Source organism: Haliotis asinina, chromosome 15, assembly GCF_037392515.1.
Source record: "Haliotis asinina isolate JCU_RB_2024 chromosome 15, JCU_Hal_asi_v2, whole genome shotgun sequence".
NCBI lineage: Eukaryota > Metazoa > Mollusca > Gastropoda > Lepetellida > Haliotidae > Haliotis > Haliotis asinina.
In genome coordinates, this window is record NC_090294.1 from 29,625,719 (window position 1) to 29,653,165 (window position 27,447).

Below are 27,447 nucleotides of genomic sequence, written 5' to 3' on the forward strand. Positions count from 1 at the left end.
TATTTCTTAAAGACTCCAGGGAGTTTACATTTATGATATATTAGTCATCACTTTAAAGTTGCAACTGCATCATTTTATACATATCTACAATAAAAAACCTTGATAGGAAAATCTGATAAATGACGTTCACCAATTTTTTTCACTGATTATTTGTTGGTAATGAAGCAATCATCAGTTGTGAGATTTCAATCAGTTTCAAACACTAGAGTGTAAGGTGCTCAAAAAATTATGCTAGGATGTAGCATGACATAACTGTTGTGCATCACTATCAACATTTGCTTTGGAGGAGTGTAACATTTAAATGCATGTATGTCAGATCAGCGTCAAAGAAGTCATTTTGATGATTCAAGAACCAGAAGGTGCTAGGCATGCTTGAAAGTGTGTCCATACTACACACACTGGACAGCCATGGCACGCCATGAACCAGTCCACAGTTTCAACAATGTAAGGAGGCAAGTGAGTATGTTCAAAATTGCCTCTATCAAGCCACCAGTAAAACTGGCTATATGGCACTACACCATGGTAGTTTGAATTTGAACCTTGAGCACCTGACAGGCAAATGGTTGTATTTTCCACTGGGAGTGTTCTGTACTCGTTGACCAGGGTAATATGTCAGTGCTTTGAGCATGCAGTGTGTGGATAAATTTGTAATATAAATGGCGTATTATTATTATGCTAGACAACCAGGACATGTCAAGTTACTGCTTACATCTTGCCAGAGGAAAACACAAAATGAAAACGTGTACACATTGACAGTTTTAGTGGTTAACTTGTGAGCCCAAGTACGATGAAGAAACATAAGGATAACTATCTGAGCCAATCTGGGAGTCAAACTCACAAAGTGGCTCCCAGAATACCTATGGATGTGAACTGCAGCATTTTGCCCCTTGGCTAAACTTTCCCCTCTCTGCAAGATGCAAGGGAATCCTTATGTACATCACAGCCCCCTTCTCTACGAAGAAACCCACAAGCAGGAAATCGCAATGAACATAACATGTTCAACATATAAATACTTATCGCATACATAAAACTTAAGCATCACCAAATTGTCTGGAATCCAGCAATGCATTCCTCTATGATGTTACTTAGTGGGTTGAATGCGATACAAGAATGAAGTATCCTGTGAGTGTCAGTGTCAAGGAAGCTGTAGCAGCTAGATGAGTAAAGCTTATTATGTATATGAACTCTTCAGGAAGTCTGTGTGTCAAGATTCAAATCTCTGAAGGAAGAATGTCTTATGCGACATCATTAGCCTGTTGGAAGGAAACTACTTCAGTCTTCTGATGACCTTCGGAGGTCAAGAGGAGGTCAGGCGATATGCTCTTGACTGGTCGCTGAAATACTTGTGGTGTATGTCTGTCATAACTCTATAGAACCTTTATACTGCCAGGCTTATGCAATCAACTGTAAACTAAAACCATAACTTGTTGAAAATATTTTCAAAAGGCCTCTGCAGAGACAACAACCTATATCTTTGGACATGCAGACAAGAGTAAGAATTGACCCCAGTGTCTTCATTTGCATGCTCAAATATAAGCAGGGTCAGTGCACAGCCTTGTGGTTTTAGTGTCCACTCATCATCCTGACAGCCACGGTTCGATACCATATTGCTGGAATATTACTTAAAACGGCAACCATCCTAAAACAAGGAAAACACAGGCATTACTTGCACAGACTTTCCAAATCCAAATTCATAGATCATATATTCTGGACATCACCACTTTGTAAGTATAGGTTTTTAGCTAAAGTAATATACTTTCTTACAGTCTCATATAGACACCACATCCAAACTAGATCCAGATCCTGTCTAGTCTTTGCTATCGGTACAAGCCAAGTCCCTGTAGATGGTGTTAAGTTTGGATATTGAACCAAACCACAAGGACACAACAGTTGGAATTTAAGCCAAATTAAGGCTAGCCATCACATAGTGAAAACACCCATAGATTAGTAAATCTCAACTTACTAATACTTTCAGCACTCAATCAATGGCAGTGGCAATCTCATATCCTACAGCCTATCAGTCAAGAAAATTGGTAATTTCAAACCACGTACTTGGAGGATAGTAAATAACACACACTGGTACAGAGTGACATCTGTGTGAATGACACACAATCTGCAGTATGCATGCGTGTGTGTGTGCATGCATGCATGTGTGTGCGTGGGTGTACATTTAGGACTCTATGCAGGATTGTTGCCTCTGTGGTGTCCTGTTGAGCCAACTTCCTCCAAGCGATATTGAACTCGGAAAAACTGCAAGCGTTCAATCATCCTTGTAGAAGACATTTTGGAATTCCCTTTTTCTAAGTTTCAGGATGAAATATAGCTCAGTGATTCTACACAGCAAGATTTACAACTTGAACACAAATAGCCAGAGCACAAGAAGTAGGGATCAGTAGAAATCACAGTTGTTCCAGCATTTAAGCATGCGTGAGCAACATGGCAAAGGGATCCACCATTTCGTATTCTGTCCGTGAAAATATGCCCATCATCACAAGAACATTTGCAATTAATTTTTTTTCCAAATACATAGGGAAATATTTTCAACACTCTTTCATTTCAACTTTCCCTCATTCTACAAGCACACATAAAGCCTAAAAATGCCCTCAGGCTTTGGGGAGGTGGGGGGCTCAATAAGTAATGACTGGTAGTTGAAAGTGCTTAATCTAAAAGGAAGCCAACACCCAAGTTAAACTATAAAGCCTCAGATTTTCATCTATTCCGAACCTTCAAAGACAGTTAAAACTTTGATACTGATGGATGTCTGTGTACCTATCTATGCTAAAGAATGCTGGTAATTTTAACAAGTGCTGTCAAACCCTCTTTCAGGAAATGGAAGGCTTTGTGTATACAGATGGACCATACCATTTCTAACTGAAGGGTTGTCAGGCAGGAAGTGGACAAGGTTGTGACCTCAGAATGGCAGGTGTTGACTACAATGAAAAGGGCACATGGAAAGGGCTTGCGAATGGAAAGGGGAACAACCCCTCAAGCCAAGTGACCAGGTTTTTGTAAATTTGACCTGAGTGTGTGGGAAAATGTCACCACTGTAACACCATGTCCCCTGAAATTCAGACTAGAGTTGCCAAAATCAAGTGTCTCTCTCTCTCTCTCTCTCTCATTTTTTTGCCAGATTTCAAATTCATAATACCCTTCAGGTACTTAAATAAGTCAATACTTTTCTATAAATTGGTTTACAGATCTGTTCATACACACGCACACGCACGCACGCATGCACACACACACACACACACACACAGATTTGAGAATATGCAACCTAAACAGGACTAAAATCCATCATTGACATATAATGATTGTTTTTCTGGTGTGAAAAGGTACCTAAACAAACCAGTGCTGGATTGCTTCAACGGCAGCACACACTAAGAAACTTATAGTACTGTTGTTAATAGAAAAAAAACCCTTTTTTCATGTTATCTCTACAATTTATGCAGTTGATCTGCGAGAGTGTGAAATACCTGTTAAAATATGTTCGGCCTATCTACAATTGCAGTGGTGGGGAGAAAGGAGACATGACAGAAGACTTTTACTGAGGAGAGATAAGAGCAGAAATGAGCAATGCAGATTTTTTCAGCCTAAAGTGATGTATGGAACAGACCATGGCTTTATGCAAATTAGTGTGCGATGACATTGTATTACAAAGGGTACTTTTTAAATGCCCATTTTGAAATAAAATGTAGCTTCATTATAAACGATAGCTGACATAAAAAATAACCTACATAAAAAATAATATGTTGCTACCCTGGAGTCTCACTATCATATGAAAGAAACAGGTAAACGGAATCATCTCAAAGGTAAAAACCAGGATGGGTAAAGCAGACGATGTTGGGGTGGGGCTTGGGGATAGAGATATTAGCTAAGATATGACAATTCCTTAGGGGAATTAAAGTCAGGAAAGTACACGGCATGTCTTAACATGTAAAATAATATCCAGTCCTATCAATCTTCAGGTTGTATGTCTACGATGCTTTTCTATGGTTATCTGGTATTATACTCTTTTACATACCTTAACATAAACTTCATGAAAGGAAGACACGTAAGATGTTTGTCAACAGATGAGACATATTAAACACACTTGAAAAAGCCCAAATATCTTTGAGATGACCCCTTGCACCAGTAGGCAATGTGTGCATTTCACGCCAGGTGAGTCAACTTTGTCATTGTACGTGGCTGAGTGACCTAATTGCCATCTATAGTCTGATCTATTGTTACACACCCTCCTGAATTCCCAGTTTGGCACTAAAAAGTCTTTTTGGCATATCCTATTTACAGAGGTACGTCCGAAAAACATTTCTATTCCATTTCCAACTGTACTTTAACTCTCACATTCTGGCGATTTTGAATGGTCTATTCCTAACAATTGTCTGTGCTTTGAGCATGGACTGCTTAGAGACCAGCGCTTTACAAATGTGTTATGATGTTGATATTAAGCTGTATGGGGACAATCATTTCTGTTCTGAGAAAAGTGACACTGTGAACAGTGAAGAAAAAGTTACTTCATAAATAGGTTTAGCATTGGTGAAAGGGTAATAGGGGTACCTCAGAAGTGTACCCCTGGGTATGTTCATGTGCCAAGAAACGTATCCCAGGTATGCTCCTGTGTACAGATATGTATCCTGTATATTTCCCAGGGTACAGAAATGTTTTCCAGGTATGTTCATGGTACAGAAATATTGTTCAGGTACGTTTCTGTGTACAAAAATGTAACCCAAGTATGTTGGTGAGAACAGAATTGTATCATAGCCCAATCCAGAACAGTACCCATGATAGGTCCACGCTGCACTGTGCAATGCATACCCGTGAAGGTCCCGGGGTAGAATAGGCTTCAGCAACCCATCACTGACTTGGTTGACACATGTCATTGGTTCCCAATCGCGCAGATCGATGCTCATGATGTTGGTCACTGGATTGTCTGGTCCAGACTAAACTCACTCTGCAATGCACTTAATTGATTCTTTAAGACAGAACAAAAAGATTTTATTACTTATTGCTAGATGTATTCATATACAATAACCAGGATATGCAGTGAGGAAACACAGTGAACATACACTCTTATATTCTTTGATGTGCAGCAATATTCATGATGCACTCATAAACAGATGAACCAGAACTTGTAATATGATTGAGATTCAGTTTCCTGCTGAGGAATAAGGACTCTCTTGTCGCTTAGGGTATTGGGTACTGTTATGCATTTTGATTTTGGCTAAGGCTGATTTCTATATTATAAGTTGTTCAGTGGTCACGAACACCTCAATGTTACTTTTAAACTGTGGGAAGCATGGGTATCGGATCGTACACTTCAAACAACGTGTGTGAATCACATGATTCGAATCTTGAATCTTGCTGTTTTTTCCCCCCATATATATTGTCTTAGTAGAGACACCGTGATATAATTCCCCTTCTTAATTATTCACAGGGACTACATTTGAATCTTTTGTCTAAATTTATTTATTGGAAAGTGAATAGCCATTGCTAGATTTTGCGGATGACAAAAGAGGAACAGATTGAGAGTTATCTCCCTTTCATCAATTTCCATTCGCAAAACATTGGTAATTTCATTGCACGTCATGCATGATTTAATAAGTAGATAAGAAAGTAACTACCACAAAGTACTGAATGAGTGCTATTGGCAGCAGGTTATATTACAATGTACTATACTTGCAACAGAAGAGCGCTCAGCCAATCAGAAAACGACATTTATGTGTGAGGTATGATAAATTGAAATGTACACTTCTGTAGCATCTGTGCAACCAATGACCCATTTAGCTTACAATGTTAAAATGAATTACTCAGAGTCGTAGGAACTTGGCAACAATAAATTATCTGAGAAAAGATCATAATACAAATATCTTTTCAAGGACATTATTTAATTTGGAAATTATCCCCCATGATTGCTGTATCATGCTGAAAGATGAAGCACATTATGTGCTGTTTCATTGTGCTAAGCTGAATGGCGACACTGACAGTTGCATGGGCGTACCACTTTCCACAGCAAATGACAATATCAAGACAACTAATCTTTAACGCTGACTGCAGTTTAATCTTAGGTATACATACTTTACTCTAAACAAGGACCAAAGTGGCGGTTTTTAACATTTAAAAATAAGGTTTTGACTTCAAACAATCCTGTCCATCAAGTTACTTCCTTCAAGGGGAGATTCCTAAGAACTTTATGGGAAAATCCAATCATGTTAACTTATTTTACTTTTGAGGAATCTGACACAAACCTAATACTGACTAGCACGCACAAGGGGATTGAAAGGTACCCTGTGTCACAGAAAACACAGTACTTTGCAGCAGGAATGCGCAGTATGTTTAATTCTACTTGGTTTAGTGATAGCAGCATCCAATGACTGGAGGCAGCGAAAGCAGTCCTGCTGGATGTGACAAAAACACTTGCTGAAAAAGTATCTTGTCACTGGTATGAACAATGCACTTGATATACGAACCGATTCTTGCAGATATTGTATATGTCATTATGTAGGGGCAGTAGGATCGCCTGGTGGTTAATGCGTTTGGTCATCATGCTCATTTCTGGTGTGCACCACCATGATGAAATTTATGAAATCTTTAATACATGTATAAAAAAGTTAACACTCTTCACATTAGCTTGATCCTCAAACAGGATATTTAGTTATAATGTCAACACCATAGTATTTAATCTGTCTCGACTATCAACAGAAAAAAGTGTGATTCCTGGACCATATTACACACATGCATCAATCTACCAACAAACATCCTGCATCTCAAGTATCTGATGCTATATCTTTCATCAAGGTTGCGCTTAACCCATTATCTAGCATATATAGCCAAGTATCCTGTCACACACCTTCAACACCTTTTGAGAATCAATCCTAGTTCTTCACAGTGTCCTTTTCACAGTTAACAAACTATAGACATAATCTGCACGCCAAGTCAAACTGGAATCTAAACCGTGTCTGGATTCTATTGTTCTATGCTGACTTTCTTCAAATCCACTTCAAACAAGAAAACTCAGAATAATGAGTGAGATGGAGAATCTACTTTTATATCACTTTTTATCAAAATTTCAGGCCAGAGACACACCGAACTGACAAAAATTGTACAAATGTAGGGATTAAAACCCTCATCAAATGAAGAAATGCTTTTCACTACCCCCAATACTTTTAAATGTAGGCAAAATTGTGATGCTTGTGTTAACAATAACAACAACATGCCCTGTTGTTCCCACATGAACAACAACGATGTGCAATAACTTCAACAGCATCTCACGGGTAGGTGCACCAGCAGTAGCAGCAGTAATACAAGCTGCTGGTGTCTCCATAGCAGCAGTCCCCACGGCAATAATTCATGAACAAATACAACCAACACAAGCTAACTGGTGAAGCTGCAGAAGAATTACTTCATATAAGAGGGAAAATCATCACTTGAAAATATCTATGGAATTTCTCACGTGCACTATTGATTTTGAATATGAAAATTGGGAAAAAAGTCTAATGATCCCTTTTCACACAAAACTTCCAATTTCCTATTGTCATCATAATAAGGGCGTTTGACAAGAGTGCATGCTCCCTGCATTCTGCAGTTGGGTATCATATTGCAACGTCATGGGCTGCTCTTCAGGGCTTCTCAAAAGGACGTCGAGTTCCATACATCAAGCATGTGCTTTGTGTGAGACCACCTATTTAAAGTCATACTTGAATTCTAAGAGGATGTTGAAAAAAACGTCCAAATTATCATATCAGAAAATGCAAAATAAACACCCAGTGTAAATATTATACTTTGGAACTATTTTTTCTTAAGTGAGTTGATTCTGACAAATACATAGAAGCAGAACATTAACTGCGGAGTGTTTACGCCAACCTGGTTTTCACCTGGACCAAAGAAAGAATATTCCAAATTTTAAACTCATTCACTCTGAAAGTCAATGCTCAAGCTAAGGCAATATTTCATGCTAATATTTTATTAATATGCATATGCGGGCTAGTTGTAATTCCACAGAATTTGCTACAGTATGTGACTGCTTCATATGGGAAAGAAACATGTCTCCTACTGCAATAAATATAACTGCTGGACACAGTTATTTAAAATCCATATGTTTAAACCGCTGTTCATGACACCAGTCTTGATTCCCTTCACGAATTCCAATATGATTCATTCTCAAACAAACTATAATTTATGTTACAGTTTTGGAAACAATATCAAAACTGATAATTCAAAATGGGAAACCTGAAAACAATCTAAATCTGTAAATGTGAACAAATCTAACAAAAATAACATGCAGCATCAAACATACCCTATGCATGAGCGATCAAGAGAACGGTGACATATATATTTAAGGATTCATACTGCTGCTCAGACAGGGGTACAGATCAGAACTATAAATCGTTCTTCACAGAACAAAACTAGATGTTTAGCCACTGCCTACGTAGGCAATTGTTATGAGAGTTCGCGAGTGTGTGGGTGGTCAAGTGAGTGAGTTAGTGAGTGAGTGAGTGAGTGAGTGTGTTTGCAGCCCAAAATGAATCAAACAATCTGGATTACGACAAGGACGCCTTGACGTTCATTTTGATACCAAAAAGAAATTTCACCAAACAAGCATTAAAAACTTCCAAGTCAGTTTTGTATGCATGTAGATTGTTGATGAAAAACATGATGAATGCCTAAAGAAAAGCAAAGAACAGAGGATAATATTATTGAATAGTTTTGTTTCTTATAACTCCATAGCCTTGATAAGAAACACATACCCATATGCCACACATACAATCGCTTATTCTACATACAACCCTTCAACGGAATCAACATTCAATAGAAGATCAGGATTTCTTCATCACGGCCAACAAGCATCTATTTCAAAACGTCACACAAAAGCTTCTGTACTAACGTCATGCACACTGATGATGACATCATCTTCAATTATTGACAACGCACTCGAGTAACATCTCGTTGCTAGGGGCAGCATCCTAAACAATCCTAAACAATGGGACAAAAGGTGTGAAGTAACCAATGAGCTTTTAGCAAAAATTATATCACTGAAGATAGCGGAGAGAGCTATTCATTATGTTATTACAGTTTTTAAACAAGTAAAACCTTGGTTGATTTTTATTTCAGCATTTATTAGGTTTATGAGTTTACTGATATCATGTGATGTAATAAAACCTAGAACACACTGCCACCATTCTGGCTAGAATAAAGGTGTAAACTGGCATATTTTCCCAAAGCTATGGCATGATGGCAGAGTCAGGGAGCCCTTAAGATGAGGACCAGCCCTGAATGGTATGGTTTGGCCTAGGGCCGACACGATCAATATTCAGTATTGACGGCAGCAGCAACGGCACTCGACTGCATTGTAAACCTTGTGAACAAAAGGATGGCTTTGTCAGATGGGCATATTAATGTTTATATATACCTCTCCTAAAATACCAACACAGTAACAATTTTCTGTGTAGTTCTACTGACATTATCACAAAGTAAATATTTTCTGTCTTTACTTATAAAGGGAGACAATGTTTGGTGTAATTGATTGTTTAAATCCAGTGTTTATAAAAGAAGCATTGTTTTCCTGAAGGGTGAAAAAAAGCCCCCATCCTTTCTCCTCCTCTTGTCCAGCAATGTCTGTCACAAAGACCATTTACATGAAACAATGTTAACGTTAATCTATTCTTTATCAGCACATTACCAATGCATCAAAAAACATATATACAACTATCTTATTATACATACAAAAAAGCATTATTTTCCAAATTAAAATATTCATATTTTTCATGAGAGGGCTTCATATGATAGCTCAATTACACTTGAAAAAAAAAAAAATTCAACAAAATTTAATTGACTTCTAAATAATTCATTATATATTGGACTTGTCTGAATAATTTGCTTCCTGAGCTAATTGTACTCAATGGACCACAAATAACTGACATCGAACTTGGCCATCATAAAACTGTCCTAGAATTCTCATCTCTTTATAGCTTTCCACAGACATCCTTCGAAAATGCACATTTATGGTGCCTTGTGCTGGAAACTACAAAACAAAACCATCAAAATTAATACACAAAATAAATTTTGTTACTCCAAATATCAACCTAATTCAAAAGTAAAATTTCTATTTTTACATGCGTAGATTTTACTAATAAAGAGCACCTTTGTTGAAGTGAGTAACACATGCTGTCACATATTACACACACAATGTATTGATTCATGCAATACACTTGATTATTGTCTAATAAAACATGGGTGGCCAGTTCTCTAAATTAGAGCAGAAGTACTACTTTCCAATCAGTGATCTTTACACATCTGTGTTTCAGCTTACGTGAGGTCAAGGTCATCCACCCCACAAAAATACATGAATTAAATAGCCTCAAACTTCAAATAAAAAACTGACACTGTGCAGAAATTGCTGTTTTTCGTAGCAATGAAGAACAATGGTTTACTCACAAACTTCACAACAGTAAAGTTAATTAACCAGACATTCCATTCCATATAACAGCATCAAAATAATTTACTTATATGTTTCAAATCAGAACATTGAGTTGTTTTCAAATTTCATCTGTAATTTATCTGATCAACCATCTGTAATTTATGTGAAATAATGTTTAGCAAGCAACAGCTGGTCCTATGAAAAATTATAGCACAGGTATACTGAAACTTCTTTTGCATTTCAAACTTCAACCATCTTTAATGTCATCTGAATTTAGAATTCCTTTTTCTTCTTATATGAGTATAGAGAAAAAGTGAGACATATTACAAAGTTAAGCCAAAATTTGTTTCCACGGAAACTGAGCGTGTGAATCCATCAATGAACTCAATACAGGACCTACAGTCCCCTCAGGTAGGCAGCCTGCTTGTCACATGTGTTATGGATTATTCAGCGAGACCCGTGGCTCCACGCACGTGAACTGGGGCTAACAATGGCGGATCAATACGATCAATATTTCCCCCTCTATCCATCTGCTTTCTGGGATCGTCAATGGCCCCTCCCTTGCCACACCCACATTTGAGTAATGAGTTTATCAATGTTCATCATCAGTTCATGTCCACGTTTGGTTAAGGCTGCAGTAAATGTAATGATCTACACTAAGGATTACTCATTTCCATTGATACAGAGGCAGTCTGTCCAACAGTCCCTGAACCAGGGCATTTTCTCTTCAGCCCAGCCCTTGTTATTCAAAAGGTTCAAATGAAGCAAGTCTACATTTTTTCTGGTCCAGAATCCCCCATCTCTTTTTCAGTTTCCATGGAGTTGTTTAGCCCAAATTATATATCATCAAGGATAAAGCATTAGTCTAAGGTGAAAGCCAAAATAACCAGCATCTTCCAGGAACAATGATTCCAAAGTTCATACAATCTTGGAGAAAATGATACCATTTGTGACATTCAGAAAAATGTTTTTGCTTGATCATAGAATCTTGCTGGATACAAGAAAGCCAATTACTGTGTGGCCGACAAGACCAATGTCGTAAGTCACTGCTGAATAATAACAAAATCTCTACTGGTTTTAACTGTACAGATATAAGCAAATGGTACCTTAATATATAATAATCAATTATCATGAACACAATATTCTATAAGAAAACGTTAGTGAATGAGTTTTCAAGACGTGTCTACAGTAATGGTTGTTCGCAATAATTACACACAACATGCTTCATATGATACTCTTCATTCCTTGCATCAAGTCCTGGATGTCACAGGCATCTAAGATGCTGAAATTTCTGTCCAGAGTTATGTCCTTTAGTAACACAAAAACCCTGATTGTGGGGAAAGGAGAGCATGTTTGAATCCCAGACTGGTAATAGTTATGTTTCAGGCCAGTGTTCAGCAAAGTGGGGAATGTCTTTATCACTTCTGCCTTTTCGTCTACACTTGCCCCATCATTTTTATACTGAAGTCACAAGATGTAAGAGCTGGCAACTCCAAGCACATATAGAGTTGGGTGTAAAAGGCCCTGCTCATATTGAGCATTTTATATACATCTGCCTGAAATGCAGATTTGGGCAAAAGACAAATAACATCAACCTAAAGTAGGTATGTGCAAAATTTCAGAAGAATCAAAATGGCTATTCCTGACGTTCATGAAAGATTTTAAAACAAACTCTTCACTCTTTGTGTGACAAATGTGATTTTTGTGAGTGAGTGAGCTAGGTTTTTTGTGGCCTTTAGCAAAAAAATTCATCATGGCAAGGGACAGGAGTAATGATCTTTACACACTGTACCCGGATCTTCAGGGTGATGAACCAATGCTTTAACCACCAAGTTACCCAACCACAGGGACATAATTTTGAAGGTTTTCATAATTTATCCAAATCCATGCAAGGTAGTATTTGTTGAGATGCCACAAAGAATGGAAGTATTTCTAAGACATTGTACAAATACACTACTAAGACAGATCTTTCCACACCATATCGACATTTGAACGACATCAGATTTCACTCATCATGATTGTTTGGAGAAATTTTGAGAATAGTTTCTTAAGTGCTATCGATCAAGAAACAAAATTCACAAAAACATAGGCAAAAGCAATCATGGATTTGGGTGTCAACTGCATGTGACAATACATTGTTTCTAATGTAATAAGGGATAGGTCTGTCAATGATAAACAGAGCACTTCTAATATGGTACTAACTTAGGTCTCATGAAGTAAGCTGCTTTTGGTCTTTGTATCAGGCAATACACCTGACACGCACTAACCTAACCATTAGGACTACCTTACCATACAAATGTAATTGTTCTTCTATACAACTTTTCAAAGTTCAAAGCACAAAAACGTACGCCTGTCAGATTTCCAAAACACTTAATTGTTTTCAGCCCAAAATAGAGTTTTATTTAAAGCTTATGTTTAACCTACAGCACCTAAAGCTTATACACCGATAACATGAAGTCTACATGGCATGCCTCAATAGATAGGACACAGCAAGACATAAGAATAGATATATCACAATGCTTAGGGACGTGTCTCATCCTTAAAAGCCCTGGGGAACTGAATTACCCCAGGCCAGGTCTCCCATATATCAGCCATGCTGGTATTGTTCTGTTATTAAGGAAGGCAAACAGTGATGTAACACGTGTTTAAATCAACGACCACATTGTGTATTATTTGGTACAAAATTTATTGTTAAGATAGGGGTGTTGTTAAGTTTTATGAGTCAGGAAGTATACTTTGTTTAATCTAGTGAGGCTGATAAACAAAGGGATTGGGTGAAACGTTACGACATGTCAATACTGACTGCTGGAAATGAAGGACATTGCTGTCATCAAAGTGATTGAAGTCTCGACAACTGTGTCAGCTTGATGAAGTCTATTACAGTCAATTAATTGCCTGAGGTAAAACAATAAGAATACTTTGTCGGTTTTAAATAATCCCAACTATCATAAATTCAGTAAAGTTTTCAGGTAAACTGGCATCATTAGGAGTCACTGAACTTAAAAACATGAACAATCACAAGATAGGAAAGGGTTTTCATTTCAGAAAACATATCACCAACATAACAATCCCAAATTGAGACAATCAGGAAAATCTCTGCTAGTGTCTAAAATAAGTAATCGAAAAAAGCAACAGCAATTAATAATCAACATTAACCTGATGAGATCTGTGAAACTTACAACCATTCATTATCATTTTATATAACCATTAAAATTTTGGAAATAAGAAATTACGCTGTGTTTGATTTAACAATAGACTTCATATTTTATCCTTTATGTTTACATTTTTATATTGTGCCTGTGTTTATAATAATATGCTATAAAATACACCAATTTTGTAAAATATAGTCTCTCATAACGGTCTTCGATAGCATTTGTACTTTTACCTTCTTAATATTCAAAATGCTGTATTTTCACTCTTGTAGTATACAAGGTGGAGCTTTAATAAACAATACTGTATTGTTCTGCTATAACAAATGATTATTTTTCGATCATAAATCTGGACATGTATGTGACAATGCCTGAAAAGACGAAAAAAAAGAGAAAGAAATAGCTTGTCTAAGATACTGGCAATACAGTGTTTACAAATGGTGTTTCAAAGTAACAGGACTTTCGGTCCTGTAAGTTTCAGATGTCTGTCTGACCCACTGAAAATTCACAGGACCCACAGAATAAAGTTAAACAAACATTTCAGATTTAACATTTCTCAAAATTGACATTGAAATGATTAACATTATATAATGACAAACATTATAAACATAAATTTATAAACAGTGAACAAGTGTAACATGCCACAAATAACAACTTCAGACAAAGTCACTGTTATTTTTTCAGTCTGACACTGGGGCTAGCAAGTTGGGGACTTCTGTCTGACCACTGGCAAATCTGCCAGATTTGTCAGAGGCTCAGAAATTATTTGTGAACACTGGCAATATTATAGAAATGAATACTGATATATCTTTCACTTCATTTCATTAGCAAAAATCTAGTTCAAATTATCATAATTCCACCAAATTCATAATGACTGACGTCCATATATGACACCATACCACAAAATGGGACTCAAACTAAAGAAAGCTCCCTGGTCCATGAAATGTAATGATTTTTAAGTGTTTAAGTAGTTTGACGAGAACACTAGTTTCTTCCTAACACAGCTGATGCAACTAGCCTTTAAAGAAGTTATGTTAGGGGGTACTGCTATTGAACTGAGGAAGGGGCACCCTTAACAATACCACGTGAATGGTTCACTAAACATAGCAGGAGTAGGGTATTGATGCTTATTTCAGTGACATGTCAATCATCATGATATGTACATGCCCAAACAGGGACCTCCATCCAATTTTAACATTCACTTTCAAAGATACCCAAGTGATACTGCTTCTATCGAACGAGCATCTTTCTTCTTCTGTCAATCACACACAATGCCCATCCCCTGACCAGGATCTGGCTCTGTGTCACACACGTGTGTACAATCAACGAGGGATCTGTGTCAGCGTGTGACACACGGTTGCCCATGTGTCGTGTCACAAGGAACCACATCTGTGTACAGGCACACACTGTTAGAAGGGAATTACTGAAAGACTCTAACAACGCTTTCTATTTGTGCGATCTCAGCATCGAAATAATCTTTTTACAACACATTGTAATGTTAAAATGTAATATTCGTATTCATAGACCTTACAACATTGTCCTACATTAAAACATTATGTGGTGAATAAAATAAAAAACATAAAGATGACACTTATTATCACTTTGTGAAATTTGGTGAAATAAGTTCATGTAATTAAAGTAACAGTGACCACATTACCTATGGCACATGTAGGACAATTTATCACCGTTAATAACATTTATAAAGTCTACAACATTTTCCCTGAAACGTGTCACTGTTTTATTCGTGACCTTTGTGTAATATACATATAAAAATATAATATATTGGGGATTGTACAAGAGGTACAATTTTAAAATTGTGACATTAATAAAGCTAATTATTAATAATGATGAGATAACTGACATAAACTCTAGCAATTAAAACAACAGCGTGGTCATGACTGCAAGAGTGAATGAGTTTGTCTTTGACAGTTACCACCTGCATGAAACCCAGGATCATGGTAAGGTGCTGACAAAGATAAAAACATTGTCAGAATGAATGTAGAATTGACACCCGCAATCACAGGTGTCTAATGAACCTAAGGGAGGGAACTGAGCAGCAAATGCACCCTGGACTTACCAGAGTGTTCTGTGTTGCCTGCACTGAATTCTAAATAACCTTACCATCTGTCCCCTTTGTGGATCATCCAGCAAAGAAAAATTCATCATAATTCATTTTCTTTAGTTATGACCAAGTTACGCATCATATCCTATGCATAATTTATAAAAACTAAAATACTGACCAATGATTACAAGCTGACACCAAGAAATTGAGAGTTACTCAAACTTTGTCATGAAGTAATTAGTTAACACTGGATTTTCATCAAAAACCTACAATGCATACAAAATCACTTGGTCACAAAATACTACTTAATTACTCAAACATTGTTCTATCAACCTGGCAACTGATTTGACATGATCAGTATCAGTACTATCAAGAGCCATATTAAATGATATAAGACCAGGGCCTACATTTTCAAAGCTCTCTTAGCCCTAAGACAGTCATAAGTTCCATGAATATTAACATTAATTTATGATCTAGGCCTAGGACTTGAATAAATAATTCACTAATCTATATCATACCATTGTTAATTCCATATCCACATTAATTTTCACATATAAGAATCTAAATCAACCATTATCAAAATCACTTAATAACTGTAAACAAGAACCAAATGAAACTCTGATCTAAATATGACCTACTATTCAAAAGGTCCAGTTAATTTAATGAAAGCACAATCATTCAACCTCACATTTCAGTGAAGACCATTTTCTGGTGTCCCCCTCCGTGATATTGCTGGAATATTGCTAAAAGCGGAATAAAACTTCTCACTCACTCACTCACATTTCAACATCAAAGTGAAAACATGAAGACAAAGGATATTTTAGAATTAACCCCTCATGCTCACTGGAAGAATAACCAACAAAGAGATGTAGAGACTACTTCTACTACTACTACTAAATTTGAAAATCCATCACTGTCATAATATACCTTGCACAACTGCTCCAACTAAAACTTTTAAAGACTGACATACAAGACATCAAATAATAATTTTGGGTTCAACATCCTACAATGGGTATTAAATAATTTTAGAAGCAGCAAATTGTGGAATTTATTTCTTGTTTAATCCACGGGATTACCATAAAATGTCAGGAAATTAGGCTGCACACATAGCCCTGAGGTTAGTGACACTGGAAGCAAATCATTGGAGACAGTTGGCATATGTGCTGAACTTTAACTGAACTTTATGTAAGTCTCTTTTACTATTATTTTCTCTATTGGTCATGGAATAAACAGTAAAATGTAACTTAGCTGAAATAATAAGAATAAAACAATCAAATCAAAATGGGTCTTCTACACTGTAAGACTCACATGATGAAAATATAGTGTCAGTATATAGGAAATATTATGTAATTTGAGAACTATTCACCATATTGAAACAGGTAGGCAGGTCAACACATAAAATGTTGATCCAGAAAAATAACTACAAACAATCTCATGTGTGTACAGGTTTTAGAATATTTACAAGACCAGGACAAATTCTTCATTGTCTCTAATCAAATTATAGAAATTTACAAAATGTTATTTTACTTTCAAACTATTGATCTAAATATCGATATTTCTCATTATATACTGTATATGACCCTAGATAACATGGATTTCTAAGAAAAAACAGAAAAGAAAAAAAAAACAGAAAAGAAAAAATGAAAGGGGCCTGCTTATCTACAGGTTACAAATTTGTAAAGCTTTTTTTCTGGTGGTAAAAATGACAACATTGAATCACTTCACATGAATGAACATGAGAAATCAAATTTGTCTGCGAAGATGTCAACTTTGAAACTACACACCACTAGACAATATTACTGTAGTTTATGTGGTGAATCATCACAAGCTTCAGCTTTCATTTCTAAGACACAGGTAAGTCTCAATGTTCATCTTCTTTATTGAGGGCATGTTTTCCAAAAGTCACAGTTAACAACCTACAGTGTTCTATGAAGATCACTGCATATGGTGTTAGTGAAATTTACTCATGGCATATCCAGAATGGAGCTTATAACTTTACAAGGCTCTGCTAAGTCGAATAAATTTAAAGTGAAAAAAAAAACGAAACAAAGATATCTATTTGTAAAACCATGTGTGTAATTTTAAGCTATGTTTAAACTCTTGCCACTACAAGAGTTCATAAAGTGTACACATTCTCCATATATACTTCAAAACATTGCAGTACAAAAACTTTGCCAACGACCATTGCTGTAAGTTTACCTTTAGTTCTCTTGTCAACAAAATTATTTTCCTTTCCCATATGAAGCATGTCAGAACCTAAGACATAATAAGTAGTAAGAGGCGACTAATGGGATCAGGTGGTCAGGTTCGCTGACTTGGTTGACACATGTCATCGGTTCCCAATTGCACAGATCGATGATCATATTTGTTGATCACTGGACTGTCTGGTCCAGACTCTATTATTTACAGACCACTACCATATAGCTGGAATCTTGCTGAGTGCAGCGTAAAATTAAACTCACTCACTCATAACAAGTGAGGAAATTCAAAGTTGGCATTTTCAATGACAGTGATTCCTACCTTGAATACTGCGTCTTCTAGTGCTTTCCCGAAGATCATAGAATGGAGACGTTCTCTGTGGCTCTGTGGGGCTAAGGTTGGGACTGAGGTTGAGTATTGGGGGGCTGTGGGTGCTGATGTAGTGACCTTGACTCTCCCCTACCCCGGATACTGCAGCAGACAGACTGGCCAACTGACTGGCGCCTTCAGGCATCAGCGCCACTGACTCTGCGCCACAAAGGTTCTCTGGACTGGGTACAAAGTTTGAGGTAAGATGGCCAGCATGGCAGGAGGGTGGCTTGGGGAGAAGCTGGTGGTATTGCACAATTTGTGAATCCTTCTGGGAGGCAGCAACAGGCATTATCACTGGCAGTGAGGTGCCACCAAGATCACCGCTTACTGGAAAAAACACAGAAACAATTGGCGTTAATGACAATGCAGACATAATCCCTTGTGCAAGTAGGTAAACAGGAAAGTAAAAGCCATAGGGTCACAACCTAGTGTTAATAATAAAGTTGTAGCCAATCATTAACAGCAAGTAATATAGTAGCATTTTGAGGGACTCTTGATGACCTTTCACATGGGTGTTGTTCAAGGTATATCATGTCTGTCAGTAAGTGACTGAACCACTGCTCGACTGCATGAGCACCAATCCATGCTGCCTGGGCACAGTGTCACAAAAATGACACATAGCGATCACCTGATTCTCGCATAATAGGCTCTGACTTTATGCATTGAGCATCTGTGGTGCCCCCTGCCACGATATTGCTGGAATATTGGTAAAGGTTATATAAAACCCAAATTACACCAGTCTAAGTAAACACTCCACCACTGAGTCTAACAAACTCCAAGAAGGTCGCATCAGGTAACCTTTGAGCGACCTATGACCGTCCAATCAATAGCGAGACGGTTAATGAGATTTAACCAATCAGACAACAGCTACTCTTCAGCGATTGGAGGGAATATTCAGGTCACTAACTCAGACCTCTCTGCTAACAAAAATCTGCATATAATACAGTTATTTGACCTGCAGTACATACGCTTTGTGGTTTCTGTTGACATGGTTACCATTAGCTAATATTTCCGCACGATGACATCCTTGAATATTGCCAAAACACTATTTTCAGTGACTGTTTACTCACCTTTGTCATGGTTGTAACGTGCACCGTGTGTATCACCCGCAAGCGATCGTATGCTAAATAGCATTCAGAATCGTTCAGGTACAAACCTTTTTGAGATAAAAAGTTCACAAGGTATGGGCCAATGTTCACTTTTGTGATTTGGTAAGCTGTGTTCTAATTGGTCAATCTCAAAGGCTACCTGACGTGACCTCCCATAAGGTTTTGTTAGACTCAGTAGTGGAGAGTAACAAAAAGTACTGAGGCTAAGTTTACTTAGATTGAACTTACACACTCAAGCATGGAGTGTTATGTGTTATGTCATGTTCTTACGTAATGAGCCAGAGTTAATTATGTCAAGGTCCCTCAAAAACAAATCTGGGTCTTGAAATATTTTATGCTTTTTGGAAATAGACAAATCAGAGACATTTCTAAATGAATATAATTTTACTGAAATGGTTCTGACTGTGGATAAAAAGACTACTTCAGCTGAAATGGAAGTCACAATACAATTTTTGTCTTGATACATTAGTACATGCAGTATCTTAGAAGCACAATGGCCATGAAGTGAAAAAGACATTTAGACATATTTAACAATCAGATAATGTTACCTTATCACAGAACAGTCACTTACATCATAGCAAGTAACAGCAAAGGACTAACTACTTCCTAACCCTTTCTTAGATGTCAAATCAATAAACAGCTTACAGGGCAAGGGAAATATGTTATTTCATTAATCAAAGACCATGTTAAAAGATACAAACATATATGTATCATGTATGGTACAGTGGGCAAAAATGTACAGCACATTGTAGTTTTACTGCATTGTTTTTCCTTTATGAGAAGTCCATTTTATTATAGGAGCATCCCTTCATGGGTTTGGTTCAGGTCAAAAACAAGAACAAACATTTGGCTCAACTCAAAGGCACATAACAGTGTGTTCATTCTTGGGTGATTGTTACATCAAGTGGGCATTGTTCTGATTCATTACAATGCAGCCTAATTACTGGGTTGTCTCCCTTGGTACTGCCGAGTTCAAGCTCCCTTCCAGTGTGTGACACCTTCGTTACACTTTCAGTCATATTGCTGACAGCAGGGTTGAGCGGCCATTTAAAGAATCTTTAAATTTGCCCTGTAACCTCCAAAACAGTGACATTTACAGCTTGGTGTATGACTTTTAAGAATGTTAACACAGTGAATCTTGAAAGGTTTACGAGTGACTTTCTAATTCCATGATGAATTTATGTTTTGTTTGTTTAATCAGCCTGGTTGGAGATTGCAGACACATGGAAAAGCAACACCAAAGTCTGTCAAAGACTACTGAATCAATTACTATGCATGAAAATCAAAATGAAATAGAAATTCAAATTGACTTAAGAAAATAACGTAACTTGTGGAAAAGTACTTGAAACACATCTGCAGCATATAAGTATAACAGTCAGTAGTTTGTGAGTTCAACTCTAAGCATGGTTGTGGCCATATGTCACAGTGGGGAGCTGTGACTGATGGGAGTGACTGTATGGAAAGCTCCACTAATGGGTCATGGCTGTGAGGAGCTTGTGCAGAGGTCTGATAACAAAGAACAAGTTTCCCATCAAGATCATGGATTAATAAGAGCATAAATTATACTAATTGGATCCTGTGATTGAACAAATTAATTTTGATAACAAGGTAAACTGAATGCAATGCTCAATGAGGGACATTTGTGGGTTTCAAATTCATTTGTATCTTCACAAAATCACTAAAATACAGTCTGCTGTAGCCTCCTTCAAAGACTTAAGTGGTATAAGTCAAAGTCCACAAGGAACGAACTGTCACAGGACATTAAATAATAAAAGTCTCCGATTAAAAGACTTGTGTTACATTATGACCCTGAAATGACTGATCATTGAAAAAGTTCCTTTGGTTCACACATAAAACTAAGACTGAGTGATGTCACACTAAAATTGAACTAGGAAGAAGAACAAGCCCAACTACACCTCTGGAGGTCCATTTCTGTGATCAGTGCTCAGTCCTTGAGGAAGAACAGAACTACTTCATGTCTTGTAATAAATCTTGTCATGTCACCTCTCACCAGCAGCCTAAACAATCCTGTGTGATATAACAGTTACTTTCTTGGCATGTTTCTGATTCAAATAGTGCAGTGAAGTTACACCACATATATGACAATCTTTCGTATGGGCCAGTATGTCTAGTAGAGATGCAGGATCACCAGTAAACATTTCTATGTGCTGATCCTTAGTACAGCTGACAAGTTTTGGTCACTCCTTTGAGCAACATTTAGAAGCTGGTAAGATGAACATGAACAGTTTTTTTTGTGGATAGGTAACTTGATCATCTACACCAAAACATCACATCCATTGCAATTAAGTAGCTCTCCATCCATAAATAACACATTGGACACATTCTACCTATAAACAGTCATTCCTGTTCAAGTTTTGGTCAGACTCAATCACTGATTATAATTTTTTTTCTTGGGGTGGCATCAAATCAAGTAACAGTCCTTCTGACTGAAGATTCTAAAACATCCAGGTTTTATATATGCATCTTTTTACTTTGGTTGCTGAAAACAGTAATCCATTCAGAATTAACAGAGTAAAAACGTCTTTCTGAAATTTCATGAACACTATTTTGAGCTTTAAACTTTGATTTAAACCAGTAACTTATTTAACTGTCAATCTGAAAGAGATATTGAAAGTAATTATTCAATCAAAGAGTCTTTGTAAAAAGAGTCATTGTAATTTTCTTCACTGTAATTTGGGCATAGATGTATTGGTGACATTTCAGAAACCAAACATTTCTGTAATATTCCAGCAATATAATAGCATCCTAAATCTAGACTAGAAAATTCAGTGATTGATACATGTATCCAGGTTGAATGTGATGAAACAACCATGCCACTGAGCTGAATACCAGATTCATTAGTTGCCTGTTACAACACGCATAGTTTACTTAGGACCAGGTCTAACCCAGAATTCCAAAAAGGATATAGTATATACTATGGAGACATAAAAAGAGCAACTTAATTTTTGTGCCACTTTTAGCAATATTACAGTGATATATATCACAGCTGGGGACATCCAAAATTGGCCTACAACATATTGTACCCATGTGGGGCATTGAAACTGGGTTTTCGTGATAAGTGAACACTTTCACCACTAGGCTACCCCACTGCCCAACAGAGACCTAAAAGCTGTTGTCTGTTAATATTAACGTCTACTGACGGGAGAATTCCATGTTCTAATGTGAAATGCCAATGCTTAAGTCTATCTGCATCTAAAGCTGAGGCAACAGTGGATTATTCTACATGATCTCATTAAAAATCTGAAATAATACTGCACACCATGTAATTGTTTTATGTTATACAAACCTTACATTTTTGTTGTGATCTTCATATCAATGTTGTAAACTGTTTAATAGACACTTTAAAGTTTAGTTGTGCAGGTCAAGCATTATTTAGTACAGGAATTGGGACATGATCACCACTAGAATTTCGAAGAAAATTTATATATACTTATCTTTCATGATATACCTGTCCATTGCCATAATTTTGCTGGAATATTGCTAAAAGGGTGGTGAATCCATATTTACTCACTGATGATGTGTCAATCAAAAAACGTAAAGTCTACAGTGACATGAAGCCAGTTTCAGACTTACATGTTAACAACAGACAAGCCCCACCTTCATCACTTGCAATATTTTTGTCAAACATCATCAAACCTGTTCATACATGTCGCACAAGATTTTTATATCCTTATAAATACTGCTTATAAGAGTTCAGTAGCTAATCACACCCAGAACTATTTCAGAAACACAATTTCTTTTTCCTAAAGTAATAAGTCTTGTGTTAAACGTGTACAAGGAGTGGCTTCAATTTGTAAGGCTAAGTGATGGGCTGTGTCAATACAAGAGCTGGCGTGGTAACATCAGTTACCAGAAATACTGGTGAAGGAAACACTTATTAATGATCATAGATATGAAAATTGTGTCCTTGATAACATCTTGCATAAACTATTGCGACAAACCATTTTAAATTAAACACTAACACACATTTATTTATGGATTGCTTTGAAATTATATTAAGACTGCTGTTTTTAGTAGTCCACGAATATTGGTCACCATGTGATACCTTGATTTAATGAGATGTTTTTATGCATATTACTAAAATTCATTTCTCCAATCTTTATCAGTCACCAATATCTAGCGAATGGTCATCGATCTCTGTGATCCATGTTCATTACAAGCACAAGGCAAAAGAGGTACTTTTCAGCATGACCTCTACCATGGTCAACACCCCCATCTGTATGAAGTAACAAACAGGATTGGGTGATCAGGCTTGACCACTTTGTTGAAACATGTCATCATATCCCTGTTGTGCACATCAATGCTCATGATGTTTATCACTGGATTGTCTGGTCCTTACTTGATTATTTACAGACCACCATCATATAGCATAATAACAAACATACAAACAAACAAACACTTCTGCCAACAATGCTGCTGGGCCTCGTTGGTGATGAAGGCTCCATCCTAGTGATGGCAAAAGAACTCACAGTAAGAAATTGTCATTATCATCTGAAAATGCTCCCAAGCCAGTTCTTTCTTCATGTTTGGGGATAGAAGGAAGCCCTGAGGATGCTGACAGAGTTCAAAGCCAGACATGCATAGAGCCCCTGTCGGAAACAGATTTGTGCACAGGTGAATAATTCTTGTGGAACAATACACTGTTTCCCACAATATTTATCTTGATATTTTCATGTGGTTGCCTAACAAAACTAGAATTTGGGTCATAACTACTCTGACCTTTGGGGTGGTTGTCCAAAATTTGGATTCCTTGGAAACACAGACAGCTCTCCATTAGTTGATGGAACAGACTTTGCTGAGGGACAATTTAGACATGTCAACCTTTTCCACTATTGTTTAGTATCTATATTCCTGTATGTGAAGTAAAGTCTCATTCATATTGCTCAACAATAAGTGATGTGTCTGCAACCAAACAAGGTATCTCTCACAAGAGATGATCAGGAAGCTGAAGTCTTCAAACTGAGCATCCTAAGGAAACTGTCATGCCAAGAGGTGCCCAGGGACACTAAATTGCCAACACTATTAATAGCAATACCATCAATGACGACAATTTAAAGCAGATGAACCCTCTGTTATCACCTTAGCATATACATAACATTAAAAACATGCATACAGAGAAACGTTTGCATCATCATGTAGACACACCATCAACACTGTCAACAGGGTCTGGTGGCACTGAACACTATACCATCTGGGGTCAGGCAGTGCTGGAGACTGTACAAACAAACAGGGTCAGCAGGTGCTGAACACTGTACCAACAGAGGTCGGGTGGTACTGAACACCGTCTGCATAGACAGGGCCAGAAGGATCTAAACACTGTACCAACAGGATCGGTTTGTGCTGAATACCATGTGTACCAACAGGGTCAGCTGGTACTGAACACTTCACCAACTGGGGTCAGGGGTACTGAACATAGCCAGCAGGGCTGGCTGGTGCTGAATTCTATCTGTACCAACAGGGTCAGGTAGTGCTGAACACTGTATCAAGAGGGCTAGAAGGTGCTGAACACTGTATCAAGAGGGCTAGAAGGTGCTGAACACTGCCTGTACCAACAGGGAGAGTTGGTACTGAACACTGTCCATACCAACAGGGCTGGCTGATTGCCGAACGCTGACTGTACCAACAAGGTCAGGTGGTGCTGACCACTGTACAAACAGGGCTGGAAGGTACTGAACACTGTAACAACAGGACTGGTTTGAAGACTGCTTGTATCAACAGGTACAGGTGACACTGAACACTGGACAGAAAGGGTCAGATGGTGCTGAACACTGTATGTAACAACATGACTGGTTTGTGCTGAACACCATCTGTGCCATCAGGGTCATATGGTACTGAACACTTCACCAACTGGGGTCAGAGGAACCGAACATAGCCACAGGGCTGAACGCTATCTCTACTAAGAGGGTCAGGTGGTACTGAAGAATGTACCAATGGGGTCAGGTGGTGCTGAACACTGCCTGTACCAACAGAGCCAACTGGTACTGAACATTGTCTATACCAACAGGGATAACTGGTGCTGAACACTGAATGTACCAACAGGGTCAGGTGCTGATGAACATTGTACAAACAGGGCTGGATGCTGCAGAACACTGTAACAAGAAGACCAGTATGAGCTGAACACTGTACTAACACAGTCTGTAGGTACTGAATACTGTACCAACAGGGTGAGGTGGTGCTAAACACTGTACCAAGAGGGCCGGAAGGACCCGAACACTGTATCAACAGGGCCAGCTAGTGCCGAACAACATCCATACCAACTGGGGCAGTTTGTGTTGAACACTGTCAGTACCAACAGTGTGAGCTGGTGATGAACACTGTCTGTACGAACAGGGCCAACGGTTGTTTAAAGCAGAGTGATATGAAAAGATATTATGGTATTACTTCACGGTTGTCTAACATAAGTTGTTACATGTTATGTAAATTTTGTGGGTAAGAATAATGTTGATGCTCCAAAATGCTTTAGAAGGTTGTGTGACTTTCTTTCTGTTTGCCTCTGTCACAATAGACTACTGCCCCTGTATAGCAACATGCATGTATGTAACTTCTCCCTGACAAGCTACTGTAGGATCATGGACCTAACCAAATGAGGTATCATGGTGCAATTTAACATGAACAGTCCATCCTGACATACTGACCAATCTTACCCTACCCTTAAAGCCAAACAGCAGGTTACATAACAAGAAGAATTATCTGCTTCATTCATCTTTCGGCATGACACCACCAAGGATCAAGCCACCATCTTCCCTCTTTCCCATCTGAAACAGGGTTGTTAAAGTCAGTGGGTTTCAATTAACCTTACAATTGTCTAAAATACTGTCTTCTTTACTTCACATTTTCATGCACATTACTTTCCTCAGAGAACTTCATTGTGTTCGTAGCTACCAATGCAAACGTAAAAAGACAAGTGATTGATTACTGGAAATTGTTATTTGAAACGTTTATGAAATTCTAAAACAACATGTCTGTAGTTCTTCAATGCAAAGAGTTCTAGGGCACCGAAACTATTCTGATTATTGCATTCAATTTCATTGATTCAATCTCTAAAGGAACTCAGTCATAGAAGAATCTAATAATGACTTACAAAAGTCAATATTTCAAATAGCTGCAATTTGTAAGGAAGGAAAAGAGAAAATTGCATAGTACTTGAAGAAAAGACAATACTTATTTAATACTGAAATACCATCCAATTCATTGTTATCACATGGTCTGGCTACAGCCATAAACAGTCATATGAGATGTTTATTGACACTGTCTCTAAATATAAGCCTCATATCAGCAGATACTGACTTTTGACTGACATTGAAGCACAAGGGATGGCTTATAACAGTGCACATGTACTATTAAATGTTTGCTAACTTTTTTGTAATTTCTATCACTTTCATTCAGACAATTTTTGTTTACTAAAAACTGTTCCAGTATACAATGAAATCAGACACTGTTCTGACATTGGATAGACATGGAAATATTACACAGCTTCATCACTTGTTCAAATACATGCATGTTGGTTTACTCAAAGTTTCTTCCAAAAGCTGACATAGGTAGTTAATGTCTGTCTCACATTGCAAAGATAGGGTGGTGAAGTGTTTTATGGTTGGGTCTAGATGGATATCACGATTTCATACTATGTTTCACTGCATGCTATCAAGTCTTTGTTACTCTGTTTCAGGTTAAGTGCCGAACATGTTTTGAGTTCACCTTTGACAATGAAGTACTACCTTCCTGACAACTGACCTTCGTGAAAGATTCATATAAGTACCTTTACCTACATAAACCTCACCATAAGCTCCTGAATACTATCTAAATACAATACACTAAAGATATGGCACAAACCATGAACTTTGACCTACATACAGAATGCAGGCTCTAAACCCTGTAAATATTTAAAGCTAATACTGTCCACAATTTTCGCATCTGTTGATGTTAATTTTGTAATTGATGTACACTAAACGTTTATCCAGATCCATATATACTCAATTATTCTGCTGCAAATGCATAACTGCAGTTTGGTATTATATTTAGTCAACGCTATTCTTGGCAAATGGATTGGTAGAAGGCCAGAACAAATGGCCATGTGTTACTTGATGGAGACCTTGGACTAGCAGAGAGATCTTACACACCTTAACT

The 27,447-nt window shown here is 37.4% G+C and overlaps 1 protein-coding gene across 3 annotated transcripts in view; it reads right to left on the reverse strand.

Moving 5' to 3' along the window:
• The window catches only part of LOC137266179 (E3 ubiquitin-protein ligase RNF38-like), a 78,051-nt gene that overhangs the window by 48,352 nt on the left and 2,252 nt on the right, over nucleotides 1–27,447 (reverse strand). For 2 of the 3 annotated variants that reach the window (XM_067801668.1, XM_067801670.1), the window contains exon 2: nucleotides 18,143–18,520. In XM_067801668.1, the coding sequence (XP_067657769.1) occupies nucleotides 18,143–18,482 (340 nt within the window). In that variant the 5' untranslated portion in view covers nucleotides 18,483–18,520. Of the gene's footprint in view, nucleotides 1–18,142; nucleotides 18,521–23,533; nucleotides 23,545–27,447 lie in introns of those variants that run through there. The other variant, XM_067801669.1, reaches the window with a different exon arrangement.